Here is a 27,860-nt window from a genome sequence, read left to right on the forward strand (position 1 = left end):
GTGTTCACATTCTCCCGCCAATTGCGGGTAAATAGTATTCAGTATCATGTTTTATTACATAAGAGCTTGGCAATGTCACTCCAGCTCACATCGGTCACTCCTGTCTTACTGCTCTGGCACTGCGCCCCACCCTCCTCACTCCCGTTAATCCATAATCTGCCACCAGCACAAAGAATTTCCTGCTTCACTCTACTCTCCTCGGCCTCCCCAGGACTCCGAATCTCTAACGAGGACAGGGTCCCAGAAATCGCTATTAATATTAATATGTGGCTTAAAAAGCAATGAACGTCGACCAGAACATTTCAGGTCCCCCCCTCTCCCCCCCTCGAGTGAAAATGTAGCTTCCATTAAGGAAAGAAAGGAGCTGTTGCAAGAGAAATAGAACAAATGTAAACTAAAAAGCTATCGGTAGCATGTCATAGGATGCGATGCTGGTATTTGTATAATTTGACCAGACGGGATAATTCATAAATCTGATAAAGTACAGAAGCAGACCAGGACACAGCTGGTCATGTGTAAACCACCATGTTTCTCTTGTGTTTGTCCTTGGTTTTAATGACAGTGATGTTCTATTTGCACAAATTACAAGCACGTAGGAATTCAGATATCGCAACATCCCATCTTAGGGTCAGAAGTTTTTCCAGCACAGCTGGGATTTGAGGCTTTCCTCAAAGTGCCCAGTAATGATATTATTACTTTACTGGCCATGAGATTCAAACCAACAACCTTCCAGACACAAGCAAAGACTCCTACCCCACAGCGCCACACACAGGCCCTCTGTTGCATCTAACAAAGTGAGAACAATAAATCCCGCAATCCTGTTTTTTAAAATTTTTTTATTCTTATCTCTTGTCGTTTCCTAAAATAAACGCGTGCGGCTGGCTGTTAAGAGGCTGTTCGGTTTGGAGAGGAATGTGTATGACCATAAAATGTAGCAGGCCAGTCCCATAAAGCGCCCCCTGGGGCGTGTCCGTCTGGGCAGTTGTGGATTATTGGTTACCATATCCTTCACAACCGGCATACTGCCCTGCTAGGTCTCCTGATGGACGCCATGGTTCGTCTCTCCTGCTGTGAAGGCTGCAGCTCTCCGGCGCTCACCCTTGACCAGGATTCAAGGCAGGGAATAACCCAGGATGAGTATCATTTCCTACACTGCTTTATCCAATACGGGGGGGTACATAGCCTATTCAAGAACCAACCAAAAGGAAGTGGCAACCTGTGGTATTTCAATGATGAAATTATAAAACATTCACATCATTTACATCTACATTTTGGCAACTGCAATTCACCTGCAATTCGAACCCTGGTCTCTGCAGGTGTCACAGTGCTGCCCTCCCTCAACCTTTCGCACATACACACATTTGTTCACACAGACACACACCAATCCGGGAAACAAGCACCAGCACCGCCCTACCGCGAATGTGGCCTGTAAGTCTACCCACGGCATCCATGCCGTCGCACGTTATCCATCCGATCCCACCCACAGACGGCTAAATCTTGCGTGTGGATGTGCTGCCATTTGGCAAAGCTTTCCAGAACTGAAACAGTTCTGCCCACTTCCTGTTCTGTACATTGGGGACAATGTTGAATCATCTCTTCCCACCCACGATACAGTCTGTCAAGAAACCGCAAAAAAAAACACACCTACAATGTTAACACCAGTGATTAATCAGTTAAAAGCATTGCTTCCCACCATAAGGATAAACCTTGTGCTTTAAACTCAGTCATTTAACAAGGCCTATGTCTGTTTGACGGACTGAATATACATCAAACCTCAATACATCAAATCAACAAAAATGATGTCACAGTAAGGTTCTCACTTCATCTCTGGCATTCCATCTCTGAGGAGCCTGGGAAACTGAGGTATCGTAGCGGGCACTGCCCATAAGGTTAGGGCGCTGCCTCACTGAAGCGACCAGCGTGCAAGGCTAATAAAAGTGCTAATCCCCTACCGCCGGATCAGCATAACATAATCCTTCATGGTGATTCCTCAGCAACTCACTTAAGCAACACCCACGTCAGATCCAATGCCAAATTCCTCCTCCTAAAAACAAAAGCATCTCCAGGAAATCGCCATGATGAAATTATAAAATGCCGCTGTCTTTTAATTAAAATGTCAATAACACCAGGCTTGGAAGGAAAAGAATCCCAATGACGTAATGGCAACGGTGCCCCGTGAAACTCAAGATTTGCACCACAAAAGCTTTTCCAAAACTGCATACTGATGAATGTGAGGATCTGTAGCCCTTACAGTGTTTCACCAAAGTGCTATAATAAGAGACGCAGATCTTCTGTAAGTCCAGTGCCCCAGACGCTTACCCAGAATGCAACTTCACGATGGCATTTCCATATGCCCTCTATGGCCGAGCAGTGTGTCACAACCCTGGCATTGCTTAATCTGACCCACTGCGCTAGACAGACAATTACGGTATTGATGTCAAGCAGGTCACAGCAGCAGTGCTAATCCTAACCCTTTGTCGCAAGCTTGGCAGGTCAATCCGAATGTTTCACACAACCACGGTGTGTCCAGGGATCAACAGGATAGTCCCATTTCATTTTATCTCACCTCCAAAGTAGCACAGAATCGTTAGCTGTGCCAAGATTTTTTCCCTGGCAAGAGAAAAAAATGCCTATTCAGAATAAATGCCTTGATGGTATCAATGGAAACGTTTTTTTATTCTGCAAAGAACCGTCATGTTAATAATGGAGAAACTAGCAAAAGTAGAAAGGTAATATAGAATAATGTAACTAACAGAAACAGGTATAGCTCTTATGTATGTAGGCAGCTTATGTAACCTTATATAACCCAAAGAGTACAGCAAACTGGGCTAGCTTTCACCCACCCCTCCAATACCCCCATCATCAAAGTCTACCACCATAATTACAGTATTACGGGGAAATTGTGTTTCCTAAATGATGGGTTCAGTGCTCCCCAGCTGCATATGTGACTACTCGTCAACCACAAATATCAAGGTATGCCTGACTGTTTGATATATAAACCCCCTGCGATGTCTCATTTTTGATAACAATCATGATTTTTTTCCCCCATCCTACAAATGCATCACATTGGGAAAAAAAAAGTGTATTGTTAACATCAGTTTAACATGCATTTGTTCCAAAGTTACCAGTGGAGATAGATACACTGGTCATTAAACGAGAACTAAATGACTCATATGAGGAAGCTTGAATGAGGAAGGAGACTATCTTAGGTGGGTTATGGTACCAGAAATAATGATGCACATAGATACTCAGGACAAGAGGCTTGAATGAGGAAGGAGACTATCTTAGGTGGGTTATGGGACCTGAGATAATGATGCACATAGATACTCAGGACAAGAGGCTTGAATGAGGAAGGAGACTATCTTAGGAGGGTTATGGTACCTGAGATAATGATGCACATAGATACTCAGGGCAAGAGGCTTGAATGAGGAAGGAGACTATCTTAGGAGGGTTATGGTAGAAGACATAATGATGCACATAGACATGAGAAACAGCGTGAATGAGGAAGGAAGCCTGTGTTAGGAGGGTTAGGCTGCCAAAGATGATGATGCACTTAGATGCACTGGTAACACTTTACTTGAGGGGACACACATAATGCAGTAGCACTCTTACTTAGGGTATTAATTAACTAACTTAATTACGCAATGATTTCATACAGTTACTATATTTCTTCTTGATTTATACTGGAGTAGTAAATAACTTAGTAAGTTAGGATACCTGTGTTGGTAGGTGGCACTGGAGCCTGTTTGTTTATCTGCGTGCATCTCTCATGGGCTACTCCCTGCACCACCACCGCCAATCCCGACTGCGGACTTGGTCAGGTGATCACCACCTACAGTATGTAAGCTGCTTACTTTACAGCCCTTTCAAGAGTCCATTTCAAGCAGATGAGAAGCGGTCAATCGACGTTCGATTGCTCCCAGGTGACCTGGTGAGCCTTTACCGCTCGTCACATGTCACTATATGCGACACCTCTTTCCTAACAGCTGGGCTGGCGATGCCACAGGCAAAGAGTCACTCGTGTGCGATACACACCAAAGGGCTTTACTGAGTGATTGCACCTGAGCAGCACGGAAAATAAAATGGCCATACCATATAAAAGACAAAAACATAAAAAGCCTGTCAAGTTGGTTTTAAAAGCTATTGAAGGTTCATGTATCTGCTCACTGAACAACATTTAACCTTTAATCAACTTGAAATATTGATTAACATCTGTCAGCAGACAGCTGCAAAACTATATAGCATGTTGTAAAAGGACTGTGATTCAGCAATACAGCCACTGAACAGCACATTTTAAGTGAGATCCATATAATTGTATAGCAGTTTGTAATTGAGACCTATAGGGATGTACTGCACTTAGTAATTGAGACAGGGAGCAGTAAGTAAAACACCCTTTAAGCGTTTGAAATTGTAATAAAGTTGAACAACTTCTGTAGAAACACAACATAATTGCAATGCTGACCTTAGAGGGCAAAAAAAACACTCCATATAGTATTTACTTCCCTGGCTGAGCCTGAAATTAGAGCATCTGGTGCTCATAGCAACCGCCAATTACGAGTCAAAAACAGAAAACCAACCAAACGGTGACACAACCAGGCGGGAATAAATAAGAGGAGGGGAGGTTCCCATCATTGCTCCCCCTCGAGCAGGAAGTGGATGAGAAACTTGAGAGGCGGCCCGTTCAGACTCGGAATGACGGACTCTTGTTTTTTGAACGGTGAGGTGGTCACCTATGGGCACAGGAACGTCGTTGAGCTGCCAGGCCCGGAAAACACCTCTCCCACTCGCTTCCCCGGTACGGAGTTCTTCTAAAGAGGACAAAGGACCGCGCATACACTGGCCGCTAGAAACCTGGGGCGAGAGCTCAACATGCTGAACAGTTTCCTGCTGTCGCTTCCATTGTCCATCCTGCCTAGCCGAATGCATCCTGATTTACAAAAAACCCAACAGCAATTGAAAAACAAGCGTGAGCTACGTCAGCACTACATGAGAAAAGATACCCATGTCATGTCTGCTAGACCCCCATACTGACATAACAGAGGACTCTGAGGAACAGCAAAGCCTGGCCATGTTACTTTGGCTACTGTCAAAAGGCATCTGGGAGGACTACGGGCGTGGAGAACCTTACCATGTGGTAGTTCACTATTTCCTGGAGACTCTCTCCAAATTTCTCCAAACACTCCTGCAACACAGACAGCATGGCAACATAAGCATACTGCAGTCTCACCAATCAATCAACAGCTTTACAAAACAAGGATACACATGTTCAGTTTTCATTGCTACTTAACTTCGCAGAAGGGGTAGATGTGAAAGCATGGTCCCATTGCATATAGGTCGATTTATGACTTATTTGTATACTCCTCTTTGTCCTGCACTGTCTTGTCTTGTATTGCACTGCTGTTTGTCCTGCACTGTCTTGTCTTGCATTGCACTGCTGTTTGTCCTGCACTGTCTTGTCTTGCATTGCACTGCTGTTTGTCCTGCACTGTCTTGTCTTGCATTGCACTGCTGTTTGTCCTGCACTGTCTTGTCTTGCATTGCTCTGCTGTTTGTCCTGCAGTCTTGTCTTGTATTGCACTGCTGTCTGTCCATCCCTCTAACTCCCTTCCCTGCAGGTGTCGCATAAGAATAATACTGTGTTCCTCAGAACACAAAACAATACAACTTGCAACTTGAGAACAGAATCCACTTTTTAAGTGTTATGGATATTAGAATAAAATTTGTTTTCTTTTCTGTAATATTTCAGTGGGATTCATTTAGGACAGAGAAAGTCCCTGTTCCTTGCTGTACGTAAAACACATGAGCATTAAAGCCTAATCCGATACATAAAGGGTCACAAAGAAGACAGAAGAATCAAAAGAATGTTTTCTTTTAGACAACTGGTGAACCTAAAAGGAAGCCAGGCTGCCCAGCCCTGCATTCCACTTGCATGGAATATTCTTGCATGTGGTTTCTTGCATACGGCGCCGCAGGGCTGGGCTGCAGCGCCAAGATGCGGTGAGTCTCCAGGCCTGATTATTGTTGACTAATCCATTTGTAATTTGGATTTTGCACTGACTCAGGTTGAGAGACTTTGAAAACAGGAAACCACCACTGCAAGCTAAAGTTATTTCATGCTCATTTCAGCTCAACGACCAGTGCCCTTAATTGATTTGCGAGGTATGATAATGATGTGTTATCCTAAGCCGGTAGATAAAACAGACAAACTCTAATAAGGAGATAATCAGTCCCCAAGTATAGTGAAATGTTATAAAATTTAGTGTTTGTAGGATTTGACTATTTTTTATGGTCCACATGCCAAAGCAATCAGGTAGTGTAATTTTAACGAGTGAAGATTACTCTGTGATGCAACTGAGTTTGATGGGCTCATGGGTTACCTGATCATCAGTCGACTGGACGTCTCTGGACTCTCTGCATAAAAACTCAGCTGGGAAACCAGCTGGTTGTACAGAGTTAGATAATTCAGGTCCAGAGAGTAAAAGTCCAGACCAAGATTTTGTTTCAACCAACCAGTTGAGCATAAAGGGTCACAATCACAGAGTACTCAACTGGTTGGTTGAAACAAAATCCCGGTCTGGACTTTTACTCTCTGGACCTGACATACCGAACTCTGGTTGTACAGCAGTGGTAAAGCTGATCAGGACAAAGACCTCTACACCTACATCCACAATTCGATTTTAAGACAGAAGTTGCTGAAACACTCACTGAGATCATCTCGTCTTTTTTGCACTGCTGCGAGAGGTCCCGGACCCCGTTGACAAACAGCTTGTTGGCGCTGACATAGGCCTTCCCGGCCTCGATCATACCGCTGCATAGCTTCACTAGCTGCAGGGAGGCAACAAGAAGAGCAAGAAAGGAAGAGAAAAAAGGAGAGAAACTCGTCTTCATTAAAAGAATTTTGTCACGGAACCAACTTGCAATTAAGGTTCTGTCAACTTGGCAACCTAGAATCTGCCTCGCTTGTATGTAGCATTGCGTGTAAATATACATTTTTTATGCATTAGAGAATTTCATATTCATACACTGGAAAAACTGTACTTGATTTGAAATCACCCAAGTTGACCGGAATAATATTTTTTGCAACTTTTATGAGAAACAGTTCAGAATACATGATAAAACACGAAATCTAATGTTAAAGGCAAAATATAATTTCCTAGGTTTCCGTATTTTTGATGGCTCAGACGGAAGAAATGTTGCCTGACATCTCTAGTGATGGTGGTTGAAATCCCACCTCTGGTCCATGTTTGTATAGGCTTTGCATGTCCAGTACAGGTACTCCATCTTTCTCCAGCAGTTCAAAGAATTACTGTTAGGCTACTTGGTGTCTCTAAATAACCCAGAAAGTGTGATTGTGTGTGTATATAGGGCCGGTGATGACCTAGAATCCCACCCTTGTGCCTTGGCATAGGCTCCACCCCCTACCCCATCCTGACCAGGATAAGCTGTCAGAAAATGGATGGATGTAAATAATTAAAAATAAATCTACTAAAACATGTAATGGGTCCAACATTGCCAAGACATTTCAGCTGAGAAACAGACCATGTGTGTGATACAAACTGGGTCTGGGTCCATGTACTGATTCCTTATCTGTTGGTTGAGGCACCAAACAATCCAAAAATCAAAACCGGGAAGATATACATTTTCTCTGATCTCACCCTGTCTAAGACCAAATTGCCAGATGTACTTGAAGGCAATAAGTCAGGGACACGGAAGAGGTAGGAATAACACTGTGAAAGACTCACAATACCTCACAACTGGGTGACTGGCATGATGGCATTTAAGATATATGATGCTGTTAAACAGTGGAGAACAGTGGAGTTAATTAACTGGTTCTTTGGAAACCAGGGGCTGGATTACAGAACCCAGAGGCTGATGAGTTGTTGAATGTGATAATGTGACCACATTTCATGCCTTTGCTATCAGTATTGCCACAAAAATAAAACAGAGTTATGCCTTGCAACATTCACTTCATGTTGTGGAAACAGTCCTGCACACCACTGAAGGCAAGACAGTTGTACATTGGTTCCCATAATCAGTCCTATACTAGTTAAGTTATGCGTGCAGTAGAAAGAACTTTTCCCACATTTAACAGATGTTTAAAGATCATATTGCAACACTCTGCCAATGTAGGACCTCTGGTACAGGCAGCTATCGTTCGTAGTACTTGTGCGTGTAAGAAACTGAACAGGTTCTGAGCATTTGCTGATGACATCACTGCTCAACTAGATACACATGTTCAACCTAGAAAGTGCTTGAGGGATCTGGCATGGAAAAGCTGGCCAACGTGACCTGGCTTTAGTACAGAGACAAGAGAAAATGTTTCATTTTACTTGGTTGTTAGATGCAAGCGATTCGGAATGTTATGAAGCATGCTTTTGGAACACTGATAAACCTTTGCTACTATCGTGAGAACCGTGGAAAGTAAGAGCAAAATATGTGTACTGATGACCAAAAACACTCCACTGAAGTGCTCCTGCCTCTACAGCTCTTAGTTGTATCATAGAATGCATACATTCTATAATATGTTTATTAAATCAAGAGCAAACACCATACATGCAGCATTGGATATGGCTCTGTAGGATTAAGCAAGATGTAAAATGGATGGAAAAACAGTGTGTTGCAATGTAAATTATTCATCAGAAACTCCTTGTAAATACATTTTATGAATAAAATCTGCATAATTCTGTAGACACAGATAAGGCTAGACAGTGGAGCTCAGTTGCACTGCGACCTGCTAGTGGTTGAAATCTGTCAGACAGTTCAGTGCTCCGCATCAAGGCAATAATACTGGTCTTAAGAGTGCTAATTGCTACCCCCCCCCCCCCAATCTGATTTATAGTCCAAACATCACATAGTCTCAAGTCATCAACCAAATGTATGCAGCTTAAGGGCACAAACCTGGAACATAAGAAATCTACTTTCCATTCATGTTGGTGTTAAGCAACCACCTTAAAATGTAAAACCACTTTTATAAGTCAGAGGGTGAGCAAAGAACTGCCTGCGCTGTGACCCTCCTACGCACCCAGCATGGACGTCCATGGGACGCTGTTTTCTGCGCTAAATCTGGTCAGCCGCCATGGCGATTTACTCAGACCAAAAATAGTCACTGAAACTTGTGCTGCGTGTAGCCCGTCTGATTTGGTCCAAATTTAGTCCAAGATGGACGTCTATTTCGGACCACATATAATACAGCAATGAAACTAGCCCTAATACAGTCAAGAAAATCATCTCAGTGAAAACATGCGTTGTGTTGTATACACTTATGTTGCGACCATGCATCAGCATTTCGGACAGACAGTCTGCTTTTCCAGCCCTCATCAGCCATGCAGTCGCTTCCCCTTTTTGCTCCTTTTCTCCTCCTTTGACATCTGTTGCACGCAACAGCGACCAGCGGCCATAAAAAACAATAATGACAAAATGACAATGACAGCCATGTTAACATCAAGCGTCCTGTAAGCTCTGTTGCATTCAGAGTGACGGCTTTTCAACGACCTGAAAAAGGCAGCTTTTCACTTGTCAACCAAATCTCAATGTTGTTGTGACGTCCGGCCAGGTCGTCTTTTCAGTGTCTTTTCAACTATTTTTCTCTGGGTGGGTAAAACCAGATTTGACTCTTGTTCCTCCACAGCTGTTCTGTTGGCCCAGTTTTCACTAACTAATTCCATAACGTCCCTGGAACTACTGTTCCCCCCTCCCCCACCGCATGGGAGATGGGTGCTGTTCTATCCATATGCCTTCTAAAGTACAGGGAGGTAGGCGGCTTTATGGGGTTGCATATTAAGAATATTAAGAAGCAGCCGACATATCACACTTTGTTTAGCTACAGCTCCAACTCTGAGCAAGGGAGCTATCGACAGCTGCACCAGAAAAGTTCTAAACAAGCTTGTTTCACTCAATCATTCTCCTGCTACCCAATGCTTTTAACAATCAAATGGCCGTCCATTCCACTGAGGAACAAAGAGCAGTAACTGCAAGAGGAATATCCCTCTCTTTCTTACATGCAGGTAATAACCTACAAGTTTGTACCAATAGCCATGGTCGGGTTTGTCAGCTCATTCAACATTCTGCTCTTCCTCACCATCAGGCACCACAAGGTGAAGGTTTATTTCAAATCAGAATAAAAGGTTTGAGATTCACAAATCGGGTTGAAAGAAGTAAAAGAGAATCAGTCTGAGGAAACAGTTGAATGATAAATGTAAATTGGTGTGGGAAAAAGATGAATGAATGGCACACCATCTAAATTGATTTCACTGTACGGATGTCCCTTGACTGGTTTTCTGCCATTGGTGGTTGAGAATTCCTCAGTGATCTGAGGGGGCGAGGGGGGGGGGGGGGGGTTAGGGAGGGTGGCTTTCACAGAAGGTCTCCACACAGCAGCTCATTGCTGCGTCTAATTACCCAGCCCAGACATCTGAATCATGGGGAGTATCAGTTTAGGAAAAGGACCAAATTCTTAACTGCTATGCACCCTCCCAACCCCAACGCAATTACAATGGCTCTGTTATCGGTAATTAATCCTGCAAAGTAATCACTCAATCTAATTCTGAGTAATTTAGCGTGCTGGGTGCTACCAGAGGTGTAACTTTGTTGCTGTGTTTCTTCACACTGACGCAGGGGAGATATGTGTGCGATAGTGGGATGTGCTCATTAATATGTGCCATGCCAAAGAAGTTTGGTAAACCTCTCTGGGGCTGGGTTCACCATTCCATCCATCTTCCAACCACTTCTCCTGGTCGGGGTCATGGGGGGACTGGAGCTTATCCCAAGATTCATAGAGCTCAAGGTTGCGGTAAACCCCGGACGAGATGCCAGCCCATCACTGGGCATATGCACACACACTATGGGCAAATTAAATACACCGCTTAGCCTAAATGCATTTCTGTGGATGGCACCAGGGAAACAGAGTAGCCAAAAGGACCCTACGTCCGTCTTGCAAGGGGGGTGACCCTAAGTACCGAGCAGAGGTAGGACTCAAACTCTTAATCCTGGAGGCGTGAGGTAACATTGCCACCTACCCCTCCGGAGTCACCAAGGTATGAGTTTACCATTGATACAATCAATCAAACCAATAACACCACAAGCCTTATCCAGCCAGATAAGTGGATATCTTTCAGTCTCAACATCTTACAGTCTCAAACTGAAACCGAAAAGTAAGCCTTGTGATGTTTATTCAAAATAATGGGTATCTACTGGTTTATTCTCAGGAACCACATTTTTGGTAGGTTAAGTCACGACCCATCTATCAAAATAGTGCATTCATAGTAAGTAGAACATCAGACATCCCACCTTAGGTATGCTGATGTCGGGGAGGTGGGTGAGGCAGGAAGTCCCCCCACACAATCAATGAATTGGATGGGGAGGGGGGCAATTTGCTAGTGGACATTCGCCCTTGCGGGGGCCAGGAGTGCTGGCGGGGTTGGAAGACGGGGGAGTGTTCTGCTGTAAAGTGAGAACGGTCTTGCGACCCACCAGCTGAGAAATGGTGCTTCATATTGATAAAAGCTATGACGAGAGTGATACATGAAAATCCATTGTTTCATCGGCACAACACGGAGAATTCTTCTGCTGGCCACTAAGGGTGGCAGGGCATTCTCACGGTGAAAACGTACCTTATCCAGCTTCGCTTCAATTTCCACCACCTCCGTCTCGACCTCGTCGATATTTGCCCTGTAACGACACAAAGATTTATACAGATTAGTAAGACGTACAAACACACTGACAAAATGTCTGTTTTATGGAATAAAAACAGATGCATGAGAGCGAACAATATAGATCCTATCAGGGGAGTTTCTAGCTACTGAAAAGATCAGGGACTAAGCCAAGCTAACCTGGGGCTTGACTTTCTTTGTTTTGGAAGTAAGATCGGAATTGGGGATAAAATAGCCCCGAGTGATGGACCCTAAGGGCGCCCATGATCCATATTGACTGCATCCGTAACTGCATATGAGAATAATAAAGGACAAGCAGGGTACATCACACAATTATGTTTTAAATAAGAAGCCTTAGGAAGCCTCAAGACGTGAATGGGACTAAGTGTCTAAACCCCGCCGGTATGGAGCAGCTTTTCTGTCCTATCTGATGAGTTCCTACCTGCCTGAGATCAGATGTGGTTCATCAGATACCAGGTAGGACGGAAAACCTGCTGGATACCGGCACAGTGGGATCAGGGTTGCCTACCCCTGGTCTAAAATTTCCATTAACGTGATTTTAAATACTAACATTTAGGCTGTAATTTAAAGTCAGTGGATATAATTTCCCGTGTCCTTGGAGAGAGGGGATGACAGCGAGATCCTGGGGGTGAACCGTGGGGCTTTGGACGGAGAAGCAGACACTCCGCAGCTGAGTCAGGCAACTAATCATTTTTGTGGAAAAGATCAGCAGTGCGGCCACATTCCGCGCAGATGTTCGGGCAGCGTCTTGAGGGCCGTCTCCGGAAGGCGTGGGCGGGACCTCTCTGTCTAGACAAATCAGGAGCTCTGCCGCCCAGCCCTGCTCACTGCTCCTGATATTCGGACAGTGGACTGACCCCCATCTTCCCATGGGATCCCGGCACACATCCGCAAAAAGCGCTGTGGGTTTTGGCAGAGACGAATCGCTCTGGAATCTCAGCTGTGGGACATCTACCTTACAGCCCATGCATGTGATATTAAACAGCTCGTCTGGGGTTTAATAGGACGGGGAACCTTTCAGTTCCTAAGCCATGTCTTTCCGGTGCCTCATCCCCTTCCGTGTCAGCGGAATTCTATTCAACATGTGGTTTCAGATAGATAATCGCTCATCAGGACACATTCCATGCAAATATGTCCGTAGTGAATTTTCGCAATCTTTCCCCACCAATCAGGCAATTAAGTATCTTTTTGTCAGTCTTAACATTCATACCATAAAAATTGTTTATATTATGTTAATATCTCAGTATTTATATTATACTGTTTGTTTCTCATTCTCAATATGCCCAATGAGAACAATATTTCACATCAGTGTCTGACTCCACACATCATATCTCTGAAACTGATAATAAGAGATACTTTTATTATGATTCCTTGTCTTTTGTGCATACGGAGGTAGACAGCGGGTCTTACACTCCTGCCCCAGTAAGTCGGGCTGTCTTACTGCAGCTGGAGGAGGGTGGTGGGGCTGTTTTTCCACCCTTGTCTCCTGCACACACACGTCAGTCCCATCATGACCGAGTGAAGCATGAAATGTGTTCCGGTGCATCCGTGAAAGGACTAGATTAGCTGAAAAAAATGCAAATTTAAGAATAACTGAGTCTAATAATGGCACATGCAGTGCAGACCTGTGTGCTCCATGTTTGCGCATCCTAGCTACAGCTCACGGTCATTCACGGATACACGGATTACAGGAAGTCAGTCCTGTCGCAATCGCCTCAGAAAAATGAACGGTAAGCCCACAGATCCCCCTTAAAAGGCAAATCCAAACACACGATTCACAAAGCTGCCATCTTACAGCCTTCGATTTCTCCATTCTGCCCACAGTGATGTGCTTGTCCTGTTTCTTCCAGGCGAGACTTGAATGTCACCTTCTTATATTTAGCCAGGCGCTTGCAAGATACTGAAATCACACGTGCTTCGTATCCCATTACTTTACCCCCCATTACAGGGTGAAGAGAGGGTAAACATGCTTCTTCCAGCAGACGGCCAGGAATGGCGAACGATTTGCAAGGATAAACCAGGACATTCTACCGCCACAAGGAACAAAGCTGTCTCCGTGTTTGCGTGCCGGCTTTGGCCGGGGGACGGGACTCGGGGGCCGGCCTCACATGGGTGACCTTCACAAGACACAGAAAGCACTGAGGCATGCCTGCTGGAGTCAGTCCCATCCCAGCCTTCCTCAGACTGCCAGCTGTCCAACAGCTGCAGCGTGGAGGGGGGGGGCTGGCTCAGGGGACAGCCGCTCCCCACGGCCTTTGGGGTCCCCCCCCCCCCCCCCCTTCCCCTCGTTCGCTCACCACCCATTGCTTTTCAATAAGGCACACGTCTGCCTGTGGGTACATTACCATGACAACCTCCCACTTCAAGCTCCAGCGACCAGAGAGGGAAGCTGACACCCACTTGCTATGAACATTGGTACAAGCCACCTAACGCATCCTGATCAGCCTTGACTACAAGCAGCCCATAGTTTATTTTCTAATTTTACATGAAATGTAAATAGGGTGGGCAAAATATCAAATAATAAAGAGTCGAGCCTCCTTTTGCTTTCAATAATTCCAGCAGACGATTTCTGAATTGACTGCAGAAAAGTGTTGGACCATCCATTGGAGAGAAAAGCCTTCATTTCCCTGTGAGATGAGGGCGTGCAAATCTACGCCACATGCTGTACTCCAGAAATTCCCATAAAGTTTAAATGATATGTAGATCTGGTAGTTGAGGAGGCTGTGGAAGGTGTTTTTCTTCATCCTGGGGTTTAGAAAACCACTCTTGAATTTCACATAGACATTATCAGATGAGTGAACGGTGTATGTACCATACACCGTGCACCTAGTTCTGTGAAATGGCCTTGCCTGTTACAGTACATGGCCACGCAATCACCAGACTCCCATGAGATGACTACTTACACCATTATGGATCCCCATTAGATGTTTTTGTCAATTTCCTTAAGTGGTCGCCAACCGGCAGCCCTGCCGTAATTGTCAGCTTTGTGAAGCTCTCGGTTTCTATTGAGATTGGATCACAGTTGCTGATTATGGTCATTTTTAAAGCCGTGGTTAAATATTTCTCCCTTTTGGCTTGAGCTTGCAGCCACCGTTACCCTTTCAACGAGCTTGGTTCATTTTCAGCATATATAAATCAACACATGAAGAAACTGTGCATTCGTGTGTCTGGTGCACCTGCCTGCAATTCAGACACTGTCTCATTGGCCTCTTCATCACTCTTGAAAACTGAAAGCGCTCATGGTGGGACCCGTGTCACTGCCGGCACACACTGAAAGTTAAGATTCAACTGACTCACCTCTGTAGATAGATTTGCAATTGTGATTTAGTTGAAGCCCCTTTTCATTCAGTGTTGCTGACATTTTGCTTGTGCCTCTTGTGTGTGTGTATACATATATATGTATGTATATATATATATATGATAGATAGACAGACAGACAGACAGACAGACAGATAGATAGATAGATAGATAGATAGATAGATAGATAGATAGATAGATAGATAGATAGATAAACATATAAACATATATTACTGTACATTGATGAATGCCTATCTATCCTCAACAAAGACTAGAATTAACCCCACCTGTCCAACTTTTCATCTCACACATATGAAAGACGTTCATTACCGGATTCATCATCGACCTCTGAAGCAGGCAGCTGAGCAAAAAAATAAAAAATAAATAAATCGCGTGGTGGGGAACGACTGGAGTGTGTGGGCTGCTTGGCCCGGCTAACTGCTGACACAGTGTCTCCAGGGGAAGGGAGAGGTGGGGGTTACCGCACCAGCTCCTCAGGATCTGGAACTCTCCGGGTCTCTTTAATGGGAAACACAAGGCTTAGCGTGCAGCCCGCCCGACAATGAGCGTGGTGTTTACTGCCGCCTGCCCCAGCACACTAAGTGCTCCGCATACAACACAGCGACTGGATTCTTCGTAAGTTATAGAAAGTACAACCCATTCTCCTTCGTTCCAGCTGCCTGTGTCAGTGGAGGATTCCAGTCTACTGATAAACACTGTCTGCTGATTACAAGAACGTATCACTGACACGTGATGCATCTTCCTTGTTTTGTCATCAAAGCTTAAGGTGAAGATTGCTACCTTTTATGTTCGTGTTAATGGAAGGGCTGAGAGGCTGTGAGATGAAACACTTGAGTTCCTGGCTAAGGACAGGGAATAATTACACGCTACCCTTGTGAAATACCCGGGAGATGCTGGTACCACACCCTGGGTGAATGGCAGACAGCTGAGCTGAAAGGCAGATATGCGTTTACTTAAACCCCATCCGGCTCCATTCCCCTTGCAGGGCTGGGTGGTGCACATGGACAAAGAGCAGGTGTGGCTAAGCGTGATTCCGTATTGACCTCCAAACAACAGGAACAACGCAAGCAGCTGAGGCTCGTGTCGACTGTCAGCACAGAGCGACATGGCATGACATGGGGTTCAGCCGCGAAACATCCGGCCGAGCATTTCACTGAGGTTTCCGAAAACACGAGGGGCAGACAATAAGGGCACAACAGAATTACCGAAATGCTTTATAGCTTTGCTATCTCAAACATATCCCAAGCAAAATAACCCAAGGATCTGCGACTGCTATCGGGTATATCACTGTTTAATGACAGCCCTTATCAAGGTTTCAGTCAGGCGCTGTTATACGGGAGACAGTCTGAGATTGATGATGACAGTTTGAGACCGAGGGCTGCACAGAAATGTTGGAATAGCTGCAGGGGGAACCATATTTTACCGTGGGAAAAACGTGGTTCCTCATGACACAAGACAGAACCACATCACACAGAGACTGAGAAATGAATCAAAGAGATTTTACTGGCACTCTCAGAACCATAACAAGTCAGTGAGCGGCGGGGGGGGGGGGGGGGGTAAAAAGTATATTTAGTTAGTGAAATAATTGCCAGTATTGGAAGGTGTACAAAAAGTAACAAGTTATGAAACTCCTGCAATACGTTTATAAAACTGACCTACTGCTGAGTGGCTTTCAGTTGTAAACAGGTTATATGTAAACAGGTTATATGTAAATAACGGTCTATTGAGTACATAAGCTACATGCATCATTGCTTACCGTCTCTCCAGTAATAAACGAGAGAACATACTTTATATTCTTTATAAAATCTGTTAATTATTGGGACTGCTAACCCAAACTTTTCCCTTCCCTGAAGCATCCAGTCCCTGGGGTCCCTACACTCATACTAGCTATAAGCAACCATCTGCTGCTACTAAGTTTGAATCAGTTGTATTTTCTGTTGCATGTCCGTTACTTATCCTTCATATTAACTGGACGTCAAGGAGTGGCAGTGGGGGGCGGGGAGGTGGGGGGACCGGCGGAAGAGAACATTTCCTCTGAATATCGATTGCTATAGCCTCCTAACTGAGCGTCCTTGTACTGGTGGCCGAGGGAGCAGTGATCTCCAGCGAGTGGCGGCTGACTGGTTCTGGAGGTTTGCCCTCTCCCTGACTCAGCTGCCTTGTTTGAAGTTATTCTTAGAAGAGTATTGGGGGGGGGGGGGGGTCCTTGTGGAACCGGAAAAGAGCTCCAGGTCAGCTGACCAGCACTTGTGAAAACCTCCCGGTTTAACCTATGTCTACCACAGGTGCTGTCCTGGGGCCAAACATCTCGCCGTGGCGCCGAGGACCCTTATGTCTGCCCACGCGGGGGGGGGCTCAGGGAGTGTTTGGAAAGAAGGAAGCCCGGAAGTTTCCAAGTGGAGACACGTCATGGTGTCGCAATGGGGCTTCGCCGCCCCCAGAACCTGTCAGTGCAGTTCATGAGCGACAGAGAGACAGCGTGTTCCACCGCCAGCCAGCAGCAACATGCGCAGACATGCTTACACCCGCAAAGAGCTGCTACAGAGCTGCTCCAGTTTCACCAATTACCGGGCCAGTTGGTCATTGATTAAATTTCCTTTCCATACTGGAATTTCACCAGCTTCCGCAATTGAAACGGGAATCAGTCCCACTGCCAGTCATCCCAGCTCTATTCCCACTAAGTGGAGGTGGAGATTTTTTCATGATGTATCACCCTGGGGAAGTCAAACTCCCCCACTTTCTATTTCAAACCACTGCCTTTTAGGAGTACGATAGCTGGCCTGAACTCTGACAAGAGCTGTCATGCAATTTACCACTAAATGCCTGGATTATTTCTATTCCTTTTTAAAAGTCCAAAATTCTTGTTTAAAGGACACTATCCCCTGTCCTATGTACTAGGTGTCCACTGCTGACGTTGAGTTTCCGCTGTGTTTCATACTTCGAGTCTGTTTCCATTGTACTGCGCCTTTAGTTTTCAAAATTCAGGTATAGGTTATGTTATGTATCAAATTTGAGACAGGAATCAGACAAACACTTCCTCTTTTGACTACATAGATTTAAATATTTAAAAAATAGCTGTAATATATCTGTATATGTAAAATTTCCTTTTATTCACACACTATGTACAACTTAACTAGGAGTTAGGGGCACCCTGATTCACTTTTTTGGCACCTTAATCCAATCCATTTAGGCTATATCTGCTGATTCCGAGTCCTAATCCGATCTTTTAATAAATATTTAAATATGCATATGTCACGACCGGGGGCGACATGGTGGTGCAGTGGTTAGCACTGTTGCCTCACACCTCTGGGACCCGGGTTCGAATCTCCCCCTGGGTCACATGTGTGTGGAGTTTGCATGTTCTCCCCATGTCGTCGTGGGGTTTCCTCCAGGTACTCCGGTTTCCCCCCACAGTCCAAAAACATGCTGAGGCTAATTGGAGTTACTAAATTGCCCGTAGGTGTGCGTGCGTGTGTGGGTGAATGGTGTGTGAGTGTGCCCTGCGATGGGCTGGCCCCCCATCCTGGGTTGTTCCCTGCCTCGTGCCCATTGCTTCCGGGATAGGCTCCGGACCCCCCGCGACCCAGTAGGATAAGCGGTTAAGAAAATGGATGGATGGATGGATGTCACGACCGCGGTCGGGCGAAGCGGCGATCGTGCGGGCAAGCAGGCAGGAACGGGCAGACAAGCCGTGATCAGGGCAAACACGGGGCTTATTCGAAAATCCGGGGCAGGGAACATAGGACGGCAACTGACATCAATGACGGACGAAGGACTCAGGTAAGACACGGACTGAAATGAACAGGACTGATTGAAAATAATCAGACACAGCTGGGTACAATCGGGAAAGAACACGTGGGTAATCCGGGGGCGTGGCACACAGGAGGAGCCGACGACCAGGGCATGACAGCATACATATACAGTAGGCATCGGTGCATTCTTCGACTGACTGGCGATTTTGCATAATTTTTCCTTAAGATGTTTCTGGAACGCGGAATCAGGAAATGAAATATATCGGGCTTTGGTAGCCAATACCGATCAATTACAAAATATCCGGATCAGTCCTGATTCTGATCTTTGATATCAGCTCAGGATATCACTGCCAGGAGTCCAAATAAGTTGCTTCTGGGAAATTGCGACATTCGTATAACGTACGCCAGGTCGGGAGCTATACAAATGGCACAGGTGCGTCTCATACAAACATCAAATTATAATCATTGCCCAGCCATAACCTTCCCTCCCCCTATGAATATTTTGGTATGGAGGTGACGTACAAAGGTATGTTGCTGGCCCACATGCAGCTTAATTTGGCTTAGGGCATGGTGCAATACCACCGCTTGGCAAATGAATCCCCGTGCTGGGAGCTGAAGCCTTTCGAACTCTGGGAACTTGGCCTCCGGGCCACACCCTTGGAAGTTCACCACAAATGACAGTGAATGCCAGGCCAGGATGGTGTGTACAAAGTAACAGAGTGTGTAGCAGATGACATGTAACTCAAGGGGCATACAACAAGCAAATATATTACTGCATTTTAGTCTCTGCTTTCCAATGTATTTTGTACTCAGGGTTTGTATGTGGCTTTGCGGGTTAGGACACTGTGCCTAAGATCAGAAGGTTGCCAGTTTAAATCCCATAGCTGGCAAAGTGATGAAACTGTTGGTCTTTTGAACAGGATCCTTAATCCCAAATCCTCCAGGGCAGAGTACAAAGAGTCACAGTCACAGAGTACTCAACTGGTTGTTTGAAACAAAATCCTGGTCTGGACTTTTACTTTCTGGATCTGAAATGTCCACCTCTGCTCCATGTGTATTTCGCTTTGGACAATAGCCTCCACCAAGGAAATGTACCGCAAACACTAGGCATTGGAGCCTGTTGGATATATTCAGACAACACTTTAACTCTTTGCGCTTATACAGCAGACAGAAGAGTATTTTGTGACCATTCCTGACTACATTGATAATAGACTATCAATCCTTAAGATAAGTGTAATCAAGATCAACGTCATGCCTTAAATTCTCAGAAAATGATAAAGAGATGCCATTGTGCTGATAGCTGTGCCTTCACATGTTCCACCACATTACAGACAAGAGAAAAACTGATAAATAACAGCACAATGCACTCAGTGTAAGGCCATCGCTAAATTAAGGCAAGCTTCTCGTAAACAGATTGAAAAAAAGTCTCTCGCTTGGTTCTCTGGGCTACGGAACAGAAAGTGTCAGTAGAATCACTTTGAGGTGGAAGGATATTCTCGGTGAATCCCATCAGAAGCCAAAAGGGTAATTAGCTAACAGTGAGCAATCTCCCATGACAACTACATGTTTTCCCTTCCTGGTGATGACAATCCTATTGCAGATACAGGAAAACCTCCCTGAAAATTTGCATGTTTTGTATAGATGCACAAAACCACAGCAGAGTTCAGTGTTTGCCGCACAGACGTGCTTTAGCCAGATTTGCGCAAATGGCTTGTCAACCCTTTAAGATCAGGAGTACTCAACTAGCACATCGAGAATGGAACACAACTGTGCGATCAATCGTATCCTCTCCCATTCGGCAAAATCAACTGAGGAGAACCCCCCCCCCCCCGAATGGTGAAGTCTCCTGAATGGGACTACCCTCTAGTCGGGGAATTTCAACCACTGGGAAAAATAATTGAGCATCCCTGCCCTAGACGCTCACATACGCTATCATATAGCCATCTATCTGTACATCACCTATGAGACATTTTCATCCACATCCATAAGCACAGGTATCTATCTTAGCAGCCAAATAAATACACAACAATCCCTGTTTCCTGGCTGCCCGGATACTGCAGTTATCTCCCCTGTTTCCCCGCCCCCATTGCTACGCACACAAATGCTTCTCTCCGTTCACTGAATCCCAAGTAGGCAACTCCATGGAAACGATTCACTGACCTCTGTTTCCCTGGCAACTGGCATAAGCGCTCACCAGTTGTCAAGCCCATCCTATTCCACTGTCTGACTAGGCACTGCTGACCAGAATGCTTATATTCAAATTCCCAAAAGCACAGGAGACCTCTCCACATGCTGTGTGGCTGGTCAGAGTCACCAAGAGTTGCATTGAGGTGTGAACCATCACCGCAGGCTACTTAGACTTAGCCATGCCCGTCCATTAGTCCATGAGGATATATTGATTATATGGAGAAACAAACACTTAAATACAGGCAAAACAGCAGTGGCTCTGAATAAATAGCGGTTCAGGGGGTGGTACTGCCAGCTCACTCTTCCAGGACTCGGTGTCCTACTTCCACCTCTGCGGTATGTGTGTGTGTTCAGCATATTCACCTCGTGTTACGTGGTTCTTCGGCAGGAGTTTTGGCTTCCTCCCGCAGACCAAAAAGTCACAGTTGGGTGTTTCTATATTACTCATGGTGCATGTGTCCTGTGAAGGGCTGGCATCCTTTTCAGGGTGTACCCCTACCTTGTGTCCTATGCTGTCTGGGATGAGTTCCTGCCCCCCACCCCGTAACTTTGTCCTGGCAGATGGATGGATGGGTAAATAATTGTTCTTCTTTACACATAAATGTATTAATCAGGTTATTACTATAAAGACAATTAATTACTATAGTGCTTATCAACTCCTGGGGATCCACACACAGTCTACATTTTTTCTCCCAACACACTTGTACCAGGTATTTGGTGCTCATGACCGATTGTTGGTTTGGCTCAGGTGTGCTGGAAGCCTGGGGGGATGGAAAAATGTAGACTGTGGACGTTCCTGAGGACTAAGCTGACCATCACTGCTGTGTATTATCTTCTCGTGTGCCAGAGCGATGTTCCGTTTGTTTTCCTAAATATCATCAGTGTCGTTAAAGTTAGACACTGATTTGTACATTGTGCCAACTCCAGCTCATGGCAAAACTGAAGAGTCTCTGCCTTTCATAGGGGCGCGACATTACTGGGACACCTGCGCATCTGCGGTCACTGCACAACGGTCTCCATTCACCTCATTCCCTCAGCTGCGCCCTACAAACGGATCACTGTTTCCAAGACCAGCTGAAAAGGCTAAACGGCAACGCACTCACACATACAACTTGTGATGAAGCGAATTCTGAAGTCCTTCCTTTCTAATTCTCCATAATAGCCCACGAGAAGTGTGCCACGAATTCTAAGAGGGAAACCAGAGCTGGCACCTTCCGGAGAGTGCAAATGGTTCAGCCAGAGAGCCTTGCCAAACTTAACATTACTGGCACAGAACCAGCAGGGGCTTCTTGCCTGGCATACATTTCCAGGGTCTGTAAGGCATGTACCTACCTTTAACCCCAGGCAGAAAGTAGCCCTCGAGCACCAACCAACAACTTCTCAAACAGCCTGCCCAGAGTTCCCTTCCTACGGCGCGGCCTGGTACTGGTTTGCGAGGACTGCGGGATAGAGTTGACTTATATCTGTTGCAAAGTGTCTCCAGACATGGACATGTGATCACATCTCTGGAGGTGGAGGCTTAAAGAAAAACAGATTTTCTCTCCCTATCCTCCGCCAAATCACGTGAGGGATAAGGAAGAGATGGAGATGGGGGGGTGAGCTCTTGTCTGGCTCAGCATAACATTTTCATCCCCCAGACTGCTTGCTGACGTCTTTCCAAAGTCAATACATCTCTGGAGGTATCTGGCGCTGCCCCTCTACTGGACATCGCAGCCCCGAGCGTGTGCCTGCATCAACACTGTCTCTCCCCCTGCCTGTCTGACTGCGGAAGACCCCTCCCCATGCCCCCACAGATGCGCAACTGCTGTTTTGATGCCCGGTTCACATATGACTGGCCTATTACCCTGTATCTATGGCATTTCCTCCGGGTCCTGCATCAGAAAATGAAATAAAAAAAGAAACTAACAGATTCAAGCCGCTTAGAATCAGAGAGCTTTAGTGCTGAGGTATCCAGAGAAAGCTTATCATCAGAATGCACTCACCGAAACTGATGATGGACCTAAAGCACTGCCGAAGAAAAACAGCAATGGCCTAAGGGGAGGTTTATGGTGTTTAAATTCTACTGCGTTATACGTGTCTGAATCCTAACCAGCCATAGCTGACTGCCATCAGATCAGGGGATATGGAAGTACACCTACTGTATGAGGAAATTCTTTAAGACATAGGAACCTCTTTTTTAAAAAAAGCTTTGTAACACAAGGAACTACTCTTAACGCACTTCTCTTGAAACTTCCGCGACGAACTGCTTCCCCTTTTTAAATCAAAACAGATTACCTCACTAACAGCTGGATCCTGGAGCCATGGTATGCTGGCCCGTTCTTCTGGGCCTCGACCATTTCGGGTTGAGCATTTTCCTAAGAAAGCCCCAGACACAAAGCTCTCAAAGTTGCCTGTTTCAAAGTATTGCTTCCAAGTCCTGCGATCAGCCACTTAAACCCCATGGAGTGAAAAAAAAAAACACTTTCATTAGTCAGGCCACATGTATCCTATCTACAGTGACGGGAACAGAGGGCTTTTTTCAGCCATAGCTTTCAAACCTAATAAACCATCCCTTTTTTTTTTACGCCGTGCCAGCATAGAGCCTGGTCCCAATGCCTCCGGGGCGCTGCACCCAACACAAATGGTACAAAGCTTCCTGAATATGTACGTTTGTTTCATATTCTACACAGAACAACAGCCGAATTGAATTTCTAGAGTCTGTAAGGACAAAATAAGCATGCTATTTCTAACCCGAGACGTGGTTTTCTTTAGTGAACTGCCCCGTGGGCCACCAAACTACAACTGAGGGCAGATTTTTAGATGATGGTACCACCACCAGTGAGGCCACTGCATGGTGTGGGCGGAGCTTTCCGTGCTGGTCGAGATGATATGAGACGTACCTAAATTTGACCAGACGCAGACAAAACAACTCGTTTTAGATTGTGGTGGGGGTGATGCTGTTAACTACACCCCAAACACGGTCGCAGATAGTGCGGGCGTGACCTTTTAACATGCCGAAATGCCTGGGCGGTTAAGTGAATGTTCTAGAAGTCGCACCCATGTACTGGTGAGATTCCCCAGCAGCCCAAACAGCTTGATGGAGATTAACAGAGCCAGACTCAAACGGAGTCTCCTTGCATTACACCGCCAGCAGCCCTGTCCTCATTGCGTGCACATGGAATTTTAGCAGGAAGCCTATAGGAAGGATGCTAGCCAGATCTATGTAACCACGGTGACAACATCCTTCCTCATCCTGGCCACTAGCTGGCTAAGCGTGCATGGGGGTCAAGCAACATGCACATGCGAATCACAGCGGGAAGCTGCCTGTCCTGCCCCAGAGTGTGAAGCTCAGGGGAGGAAGTTACAGCAGCAACAGAGCAAGCGGATGCTTCCCACAAGCACACAGTGTTTACAGGCTTTAAAAAGGGACCCTAACTGCTCAGTTATCGCGTAGCATTCTTTCTCCGAGAGCGGCCCTGGTTTGCCTCGGTTTATTTTGGCTTTGCTCGTGCTACATAATCTGTTAAAAAAAAAGGCCGGGGGTATCTCTGCGGGAGTCAACGTCCGACTCGGCCAAAAAGAGCCCGGCGCGGCAGCGATTGTGCGGACTCACTCGGAGGGCCTTAAAAGCTGGACAAGTGGCTGCAGCATGAAGGAAAACAGAGAAACGAGGCAAACTAAGAGCGCAGACGTCACAAAGTGCGGCACGTTAACTGTGCGCCGCATGCTAACAAGAGACAGATGAGAAGAAGCAGAGCAGCAGTACTCGGGGAATATCGGAGGTGTAGAGCCACTGCTCTCAACTGCGGCTCTAAGAAACAAAAGCAACTGGCCACTTCAGGGACAGGGCTGCCTTCACCTGACCCCAGCGTGACCCCCGGAAATCACTGGACCCCTACAGGGGGGAAGAGCATCATATATCCTCAGCAGGCTAAACTCCCCCCATAAGCGTAAGAAGAGGCAAGGGAGAGTGACACGATATCGCACGTCCACGGACTAGCAGGACACATCCCAACGGGGGCCTTGGGGAGATGAGGCTTCATGCAGGATCAACCAACCAGAGTCAGGGATTTTCTATTGGAGGACCGATGCATCTGTCCAGGACTCACAAACTACCCCTAGTGCCCTTATGTAAGACAAACCTGAGCTGCAGTTATACAACTCATACTCGCCCACTGGGTCCTGGGTAAAACAAGCTTATATGAAAAAATAGAAATTGAGATGCTTTATTTTTCATTTTGTGGGGCTAAGGACAAGTGATCATTCTGCTGTCCTTTCAATCACAGGCACGGGGCTTAACCCACTGAGCAACCCCAACATAAGAGTATTAAACAGTATTAAATCATTTGTTACGCATAAAAAAAACTGCCGCATAAGCACTGGCCCAATCGAATGCAGCTCTCTGACTTTGAGTGGCTGTGCGTGCATATTTTTGGTTCTTCCAGTCAGCCACGTCCTCTGATTTTGTGTTACCCAAGTAATGACATTAACATTGCCGCTAACCCTTTACCCGCCCTAAAAGGAATTCAAACCATATGATAAACCAGCATCTGTGCGCTCCAAGTTTAGCAAACAACTGACATTACTGATTTATGGGCATCATTTCTTCGTGTTTAAGTGGTCTTACGTAGACCATTGATGTGTGCTGCTTAAAAATGGATGGTACAAAAAGCTCCGAGTGAAGGGGGTTACATGCAGGAAGGCCGCAAACAGCTGAAGCACAAAAAAACACTTGTTTTGAGTTTCGAAGAGCGCTCCCTTGCAAAACTCACATGAAAGTGGCCCCTACTCGGTCCAAACATGCGAGACAGGGACATCTTTCACAGATATACCAAGACTTTCTACAGGGACGTCTTTCACACTGATGTTCACTTGGGCAAATGTTATCCTATCACAAAGATGTACATTTTTAAGGTATTAATCTGTGTACCTCAAATGTCTAAAATTGTAAAATTCCATCCAGCCATCCATCCATCTTCTGTAACTGCTCATCCCATGCAGTGTCACGGGGGTCCGGAGCCCATCCCGGAGGCTATGGGCACAAGGCAGCAAACAACTGAGGATGGGGTGCCAACCCACTGCAGAAAATGTAAAATTATTCTATAAAATATGCAAAAGTACAGCTTTTAATTTTCATGCCACTTATGGTGTGCAGTTACGCATAAGGCAAGGCTTTGTTCACTCAGCTACAAATTAATCTACGCAAACAATAAATAAATAAAACTGTGGCTGAAGCTGAGGACCTTCTATCTATCCTTCCATTGTATAACTGCTCATCCAGATCAAAGTCAAAGGGAAAGAAGCTCTAATGTGTCCAAATTTCCTAATGTCCCTATTTGGATATTTTGGAACATATGGAGAGGACTGTTTATTAACGTTGACATTAGTATAACACTGTTGTGGCTGAGCACTCTAAACCTAGGGATTGACATTTGGAACTTATCTTCCAAATTGATATATGGTGTAGCAGGCTCACATGCTGTGCTTGTGCTCAAAAGGTCCTCAGGTCAAATCCCGTGGTCAGCAGTGTGATGTCACCGTTGGGCCCTGTGGCAAGACCCTTAACCCCAATTGCTCCGGGGATCATCTTACCCTCCTTACTCACATGCACGTCAATTTGAATAAAGGCACCTGCTAAACGAAACAAATGTAATGTATTAGGAATGGAGTACGTGTGGCTGGGGAAGGTTGATACAAGAAGTGACCTGCAGACGTATAATGGACAAACATTCAAAGTCCCCGAATGAGCTGTCCAAAGCCAAGTCAACATAATGTCATCGTTGGCATCTGCTGGCCAGCATCTCACCCCCAGCAACCATGAGCTCACCCTGAGCACAGCAGAGGAACTGGGTCGGTGATCTTGTTTCACGTTCCTACTTATAAACTGTAAATGACATTGTATTGCAAATGTTCAAGCAGTATAATGTCCTTTGCTGTCACTCTTCTGTTTTCAGTGGCTCAAATGTGTAACTATCGGAATTCGAAGGATATGGATCCCTTTATAGAGCCATAAACAAAGTGTTCATAGTCTAGACACGTTACTCCTACAAAAGTAGGGCTGACTAACAAAAGCCAAGAATGAATCTAGCGCAGGAGAGCAGGGTGAGTCTGACTTAGCTTTATTTCCTCAACGCAATGGTGCCAAAAACCCGAACTTACAGGCCCGCCAGCGATGACTAAGCAGTCCAAAAGACAACCTGGACTCTCTAAATCCACATTCTTGCTCCTCCAAGCTAAAAATTTAAAGTAAGATTTCATTGTATGAAAGAAAAACTTCAGGAAAGCAAAGACTGTTTTCTCTGTCAACAGTATAGCCCATCTCTATCATAAAGAGAATCTAGGCTACTGAAAATGGATTAACCAACTCAACTCAAGGTAGAATTCGTCATTAAGCAACTTGACAAAGACACCAAATCAACAAAGCACCCCTAATGGGTTTGACATAACTCTGTCACATCAACAGGACTGGCAGCTGAACACCATGTAGGAATAGATGTGGATGAATCAGTTGCCATTATATAAATTATATTATATATATTATATAAAGAAACTATCTATATCTTCAATAAGTAAGTCATTCAATGAGGGTGTAGGACAGGAATGTTCAACAAAAAACATTTCACTCGATGCGTTGCTCAATAAAATGCAAAAGCAATGGTCATATTTTACACATGCATCCTAATCTTCTGTTTGTGCAGTTTGGTTAATGGGGGGATAACTTGCAACAACAGATACCCAATTGCAACTAAATCATGGCCTTGTTAGCCAGGGCTTGTCTGAGTCAATGATTGCTTGATCAAGGATCTATAATTTGTCTCTGGACAGCAGAAAAAACTCTACAGAAACAACTTTACTACAATTTGTATGATTTTTTTTTCCAACTAGGCATCTACAGAACTCAGTTAATCCCTGTTTTGGTCATTTTGTTCAAAGATATATGGAAGAGACTAATTAC

At 45.3% G+C, this 27,860-nt stretch overlaps 1 protein-coding gene across 10 annotated transcripts in view; it reads right to left on the reverse strand.

Moving 5' to 3' along the window:
* acap3a (ArfGAP with coiled-coil, ankyrin repeat and PH domains 3a) overlaps window positions 1-27,860 on the reverse strand; it is an 86,575-nt gene that overhangs the window by 40,658 nt on the left and 18,057 nt on the right. For 9 of the 10 annotated variants that reach the window (XM_049016059.1, XM_049016052.1, XM_049016055.1 and 6 more), the window contains exons 2-4: window positions 11,610-11,667; window positions 6,706-6,825; window positions 5,129-5,182 (exon numbers count right to left, since the gene is read on the reverse strand). In XM_049016059.1, the coding sequence (XP_048872016.1) occupies window positions 5,129-5,182; window positions 6,706-6,825; window positions 11,610-11,667 (232 nt within the window). Of the gene's footprint in view, window positions 1-5,128; window positions 5,183-6,705; window positions 6,826-11,609; window positions 11,668-22,258; window positions 22,402-27,860 lie in introns of those variants that run through there. The other variant, XM_049016056.1, reaches the window with a different exon arrangement.

Source organism: Brienomyrus brachyistius, chromosome 6 (assembly GCF_023856365.1).
Source record: "Brienomyrus brachyistius isolate T26 chromosome 6, BBRACH_0.4, whole genome shotgun sequence".
Lineage (NCBI taxonomy): Eukaryota > Metazoa > Chordata > Actinopteri > Osteoglossiformes > Mormyridae > Brienomyrus > Brienomyrus brachyistius.